Source organism: Geotrypetes seraphini, chromosome 5 (assembly GCF_902459505.1).
Source record: "Geotrypetes seraphini chromosome 5, aGeoSer1.1, whole genome shotgun sequence".
Taxonomy (NCBI): domain Eukaryota; kingdom Metazoa; phylum Chordata; class Amphibia; order Gymnophiona; family Dermophiidae; genus Geotrypetes; species Geotrypetes seraphini.
Window position 1 is genome coordinate 88,738,013 of NC_047088.1, and position 6,841 is coordinate 88,744,853.

General features: G+C 43.1%; 1 protein-coding gene across 1 annotated transcript; it reads right to left on the reverse strand.

The window, feature by feature from the left end:
• Positions 1-4,701: 4,701 nt before the first annotated feature.
• Positions 4,702-5,706, reverse strand: LOC117360328 (olfactory receptor 5V1-like). Its single transcript, XM_033944025.1, has one exon. It carries the CDS (start codon positions 5,704-5,706, stop codon positions 4,702-4,704), a length of 1,005 nt encoding a protein of 334 aa, XP_033799916.1.
• Positions 5,707-6,841: the final 1,135 nt, after the last annotated feature.

Sequence of the window (6,841 nt, forward strand, 5' to 3'; positions counted from 1 at the left end):
CCTTTCTAGATAGAACTTTCACGTACCAAGCAAAGAAACAACATTGGCTAGACAACTACATCAACAAAGCTAGACTGACCTACAACGCTTTTAGAAAACTCATAAAAACTGCCTTATTCAACAGATATATCACCTAAACAGAATCTTCACCGAACAGTTGGATGAAGAACTTTTTTCTTTTCTCGTTCCAAATATGCCCCCTATAAATCCTAATCAAATCGTATTTTGTAATTCGGGACCTGTCTTCTAATATGTCCCCACTGAAAATCCTTAATGAACTATATATTGTAATTTTCGCTGTATATTGTAATTTCGCTGTATATTGAAATTTTCACTGTATTTTTTTGTAATTCGCGACTTTTTCCTAACAGGCCCTCTCAGAATTTCGCTGTATATTGAAATTTTCACTGTATATTGTAATTGTCGCTTTTTTTTTTTTGTAATTCGCAACCTTTTCCTAACAGGTCCTCTCGGAAATTTCTTAGAAAATTGTATATTTTATATATTCACTTAGCAAACTGTACAGTTTACATTTCTGCTTTCTTAAAGTTTTCTGTACTCTATATTTCCTCTGAATATCTGCATATTGTAACTCGCTGAATATCCAGCTCTCTTGAATGAAACCGCCTAGAAGTCGCAAGATTGTGACGGTATAGAAGAATAAAGTTATTATTATTATTATTATTATATAGAGATCACCCGGCCCATAGTTAAGCACCTAAAAAATGAACTCTGGTAGTGAGTTCCTGAGCAAGATGCTACCATGAAGGAGCTAAATAATACATTGGGTTGAGCTCCATGGCTAGTTTATCTTGAAAAGGGCGGAAATTCATTCTAGAAACAGGATTCACCTGGGAATGCATGAGTGCAGTTTTGTACCAATACTATGACACAGATGGTGAAATAGTGGTATATGCTACTAAGGCCTTATCTGAAATGGAAAAGAAATACAATGATTGTGAAAAGGTACTGCTGACAGCTGTTTGGGCCTACAGCACTTCTGTAGCTGTGTCCAAGGTAAAAAGTTGGCCGGGGAACCAGTCATCAACTTCTAAACATTTTAGGAAATGAACAGATTAAGTCAGGCCGTTACCAAGAGCTGGATCATCTCCTGTATCTTAGTCTTGCAGGTATGACCCATGAAGGTGAAGGATGCTCAAAAGCACATAAGTGCAGTAGCACGAGGCCTGGCTGACTTGCATGATTGTGCCACAAAAGGGCCCAGACCAGAGGCTGCCACAGAGTAACATCCCATTCGAGGAGTCTTTCCACTACTTTCTTTATAATGAAAAGCTCAGTGGTTTAGCAGCTAAGGCATATGTGTTTGAATGCGCTTATCAGAAAAATGATATGGAAGTTATTGGCAAGATTGATGTGATATGATCGTAGTGGTTAGTGTGGGATAAGGGCCTGGGTCCTCCTCTCTGTGGTTCACTACACCCCCCACCAGGCTACTCCAGACACCTGATTGCTGCTTTCTAGCATTTCCCATACCAGGTGCTACTGTATTGTTTCATTCAGATGTTTGGGTGGGGGATGGGAGGAGGTCAGTGACCACTGAAGGAATATGGGAGGGGTCATGATGTAATCCCTCTAATGCTCATCTGATCAGTTTGGGTAACTTTGTGGCACTTAGATACTTTTAAAACAGATCTAGTTTGGAACATCTAAATGGTGTCTTGGTTGTCCTGGGAAATGTTTGATTATCGTCACAAGACGTACAAGTGCTAAGCATACCCAAATCCCACCCCATAATATGCTTCCAACACACACCCTTGATCTTTGGATGCCCTGCAGACCAATAGTCTAGCAGGATGTCTAGGAAATCGGTTTTGAAAATCAGCATTTAGATGTTTTACCAATTACAATGTCCAACTGCCAAAAGTGCCCAAAAAACCCCAAACTCAGCATAAACTAACACATTGACATTTTAATTGCCAAAACGTCCAAGTGCTGGTTTATGTAATTTTTTGGACACTTTTCTTTTTTGAAAATGATCTCCACAGTTTATAAAACACACATGTACATGCGTGGAGGGGCATAATTTAAAAAAAACGTCTAAGTCCCCTTTTGGCCCAAGGCCTTAAACGTTGAAAGTAGAAGCAGGGAAAATGTCCATTATCAAAAAAAAATCCAAAAGGAGGTTTTATTTGATAATGGCCTGCTTCTACGTTCAGCTGTTTAATCGCCCAGACCACCACTACGTCTAAACTTATACCATATAATCAACCTAAAAAAAGCCTAAGCCCCAAACGTCCAAAACATGAGTTTTTAGGCGAAGGAGGAGCCAGTCTAAAAGCTGTATTCTGTAACCGGCCCAGTTGTCTTAGGCCCCTACAACTGGGCCAATTCCGGTTAGCCCAGGGTGCCTCAAGCCCCACCTGTGGGCGGGGTTTGAGCCGCCTGGGCCAATCAGGCCCTAAGGCCAGCTATTCCCGTGATGGCTGGCCTGTTGGACGGATGGGCTTGGCACCCATCTATCCGACCAACTGTTTTTAAGGTACGGGGAAGGGGGTGGGGGTGGGGGGTTTGTGTGGTCGGTAGGGGGTTCACAGTTGGCAAGGGGGCCATGGGGGAGTTTGTCGAGGGCAGGAGGGCCTGGGATCCATCCTGCCCATATTTTAGTGGGGGGTGGGGTTAAAGGGTGTCGCGTGCCAGGAGGGCTTGGGCTCCCTCCTGGCCCCATCAGACTCGGCCGGTGGGGGGGTGAAGGTGCTGCCGGGCAGGAGGGCTTGGGCTCCCTCTTGCCTGATTGTTGTAAGGGGGAGGGCTTATCGCTGCAGGAGAGATGCCCTGCCCCGATGCTCACCCCAAAGTGCCACGGTTCGGAGGGGTATAGGCAATCATCATCATCAGCCATCTCTCCTGCAGTGATAAGCAGGTTGCTGGGGCCGCTGAGCTGCAGCGATCAGCTCAGCGGCCCCTTTTTGGGCACTTATACTTGGTCTAAGTCAAAACGTATAAGTGCCGACTAGGCAACCTATCAAATGTTTTGGTTATACGTGTTGTACGCCTAGGTGTAGGTTGGTCCACCTCACGTCCACCGCCCCATCTTTCCCCTCCTCTAAAACGCCTCTTTTCTCTCTGTGCGTTTAGAGGCAGGGGAAAGGCCTAAGCTGGTTTTAGATACGTCTAAAACCAGCTTTGATTATGGGTACTTGGACTATCAGGCTTCTTGATCGTCCAAGTAGCCATTTAGGCCACTTTTTAGACTTTTTATTATTATTATTATGACCCCCATAGAGTATATGCCACATGTATACTTCCTTTGATGTAATTTGAGAAAGTGAATTTGTGTAAATTCAGAGATCATTGTAGAAGCCTGTTTTTAAGAGGTGCATAGGTACCTATGATACCTTTTCAAACTCTGCCTACTACATGTAGCTTTTTTGAGATTTTATATGGGCACTATGTTGTGAAATTAACCTCCACATTTTGTTGGGCATTATGTTGTGAAATTAATCTCCACTCCATTTACTTTTTTTAATAAATATCTTTATTGATAAGGAAAGGATGGTACAACAGTAACAAACAAGCACTGTTCTCTCTATGTTTGTATTACGTAAACCGCTTAGGTTTAAGCGGGCAGTGGCATACCGAAAGCGGGGCAGAGGGGGGGTGGACTGCCCCGGGGACACGCCCTGGGGGGGTGCACAGCCGGCTGGGTTCACGTTAATATGAAAGCAAACTAAAAATATAATTTTATTTGAATCTCCCGCGACTTTCACAGATATCTTAATCCACTTACTACACTTTTCTACACACGCACATCGACTCAAAATGTTACCTCCTACAAGCCAACTGCTGCTTTGACCTGCAACATCCGCTTGTGATTAATGCAGGATGCATCCAAGGGGGCGTTATCAGCTTATGAGAGTAGCAGAATGTGGCAGAGGAGATCTCTCACACTGCTCACGGTGTTGTCACTGAGTGAAGAAAGCGGGAAGTAAGGAGAGGGCGGCCCTCCGCTGCCGCACTGGGCAGAGGTGGCAAAGACGGTGAGTATCCGGCAGTCATTTGTCAGTCGCGCTTTGGCTTGAGATTTCATACTGTCACAGGTAGGGGACAATTTCCATTTGGCGCTATCACTGGTGTCATAAGGTGCTTTGAGGTACATAGAACTTTCAGTACCATAACAAAGTAGAGGTAGGTTAAAGAAATAGTCAGGGACCACTGCTCAGTAGAGGTAGGTTATAGGGATAGGAGTAGAGGTAGGTTAAAGAAATAGTCAGGGACCACTGCTCAGGCAATAGGCCTGATGGGCCGCCGTGGGAGCGGACCGCTGGGCAAGATGGACCTCTGGTCTGACTCAGCGGAGGCAACTTCTTATGTTCTTAAAAGCATGCCAAGGCGCGTTTTTGTCCAGCGCAAGAATGATGGGAAAAATCTATACTTTCTAATAGCTGGGTTCAGATGTGTTCCATTGCCTATTATACCCACTCAGGTGTCCTGTTTATTAATCTAGCTGCAGTGGCATACCAAGGGCTGGGGAAGGGTATAAAAAATGATGGGTTGGGGGGGTCAAAAAATGATAGGCTCCGGGTGTCACATACTCTAGGTACGCCACTGTACGTGGGTTAGACATTTTTTAAATAAATACAAGCAACCCAAAAAAATGCTTAGGTTAAAACACATCCTATTCAACCATGCACATACAAACAGGATCAAGAAAAATATAAAACTGAACCACACCCACACTGTTTATTTTTTGTTGTGATATTGCCAACAAATAGTATGCAACATTTCATTAATTCTGGAAGAAAAATAGTTTTCTGCTCTTCTGGTTGCTTTCCATAAACTTCCTTTCAGTTCCTTATTTCTCAGGCTATAAATCAAGGGGTTGAGCAGTGGAATTGCAGTTATATACACTACAGTGAGCAGTTTATTAAGATCCATGGAGTAAAAAGACTTGGGTCTCATGTACACACCAAAAGAGGTCCCATAAAATAATAGAACAACCGTGAGATGAGAAGAACAGGTAGAAAAGGCTTTTTGCCTCCCCTTAGCAGAACTGATTTTTAAAATTGCAGAAATAATGTATACATATGATATAATCGTTAATATGAAGGAGGTAAAACCTAAAACTAGACCTTCAATATAAGTTATAGTTTCAATGGCAGAGGTTCCTGAACATGACAGAGTCATCAATGCTGCCATATCACAAAAGAAATGGTTGATTTGATTTGATCTACAGAAAAATGATTGTGATAGTAAAGTAACATGAGGAACTGGATCTAGAAACCCAAGCATCCAGGAAACAATGGCAAGGATTATGCAGACATTCCTGTTCACAATGATAGTGTAACGCAAGGGATTGCAGATGGCAACATAGCGATCGTAGGCCATGGTGGTGAGAAGGTAGAACTCAGTACTTGTGTAGAACAGGAACAGGTACATCTGAGTCATGCACTGTATAAAAGAGATGGCCTTATTTTCTGCTATAAGCACAGCTAACAATTTAGGCACTGTAACAGTCACATAACAGATTTCTAAGAAAGACAAGTTGATGAGGAAGAAGAACATGGGGCTGTGCAAATGAGGTTCAGCACAAACAGTGGAAATGATGAGAAGATTTCCCACCACAGACAACAGATAAATAATCAAAAACACAAGAAAAAGGAGGAGCTGCATCTCAGGAAACTCAGAGAATCCTAGAATGATGAATTCTGTCATTCCAGTGTGATTTGTCTTTTCCACTTCTTCCATTCTGATTAGCAGTTGGAACAAGAGTAGGCAAAACAAAAAATAAATTAATGTGTACAATATTTCTTTAATGATAAGTAATAAAGCCCAAATTCATTTTCAGTCTTTTTTGGCCACACGGAAAAAATATTGTTGTATATGTTATTTTTTTTAGCTGGACGTACCACTCGTTTACAATGGTAGCTGAACCTACCACCTTCAATGGCCAGGAGTGACCTCCCTCCCTCCCACTCCACTCTACTCCACCTCACTTCAACCATGAGTAACTGTCTTTCATCCACTTACCTGTAAGATCTTCTTTCCCAGCCTTCTTATTAATCCCTGGGAGTCTAGGGATGTAGCTAAGTGATCCCATTCACTCTTGCCCATGCTGGCTCCACTATGAATATGATTGCAAAGTAATTTATATCAGCCAAAAATACAAACGATCGCATACAAAAAACCTTGCACTTTTATAATTGCTGAATTGTATAAACTTATGAATTTGTCTTGTTTTGGAATCCTTGAAGATCTTTAATAATGGCATAGTAAGGAGGGGTGGTCTGTCCTGGGTGCCATCTTGGTGGGGGTGCCAGCACCTGTCCTCCTCTCTGCCCCCCCAACTCCCCTCTCCCCTTCCCTTTTCCGTACCTCTTTAACATTCCCGGCATGAGCAGCAAATCCAACCTGCTGTTTGCACCAGCTTCTGCTCTTCCTTAGACATCACTTCCTGGACCCACACCTAGGAAGTGACATCAGAGGAACAACCAATGCTGGTGCAAGCAGCAGGTTGGAGTTGCTGCTCATTCCAGGAATGTTAAAGAGGTACGGAGGAAGTGAAGGGGCATGTGCAAGCAGCAGGAATGGACAGAGAAGGAGCAGATGGGAGCAGGGGCAGAGAACAGGGTGGGGAGGAGTACCACTGCCCCAGGCACCTCTTACTCTCGCTTCACCACTGATCTTCAGTACCACATTTACTCTGTATATTGAACAACACCCACAGCGATAGTGATCTACTAGGCAATTGTCTACTCTTTTGTATTCATGGTTGGTTAACAGACAATTGTACCCCCAGTATATATCTTCAGTCTCACCTTTTCTAAAGTAGCTATAATCTAGCTGGATATTAAGTTATCAGGCCAAAAAATAAACAGTTCAA

Excerpts from the sequence above, each read along its gene's own strand:
- LOC117360328 (XM_033944025.1), bottom strand. The coding sequence starts at position 5,706 with ATGGAAGAAGTGGAAAAGACAAATCACACTGGAATGACAGAATTCATC.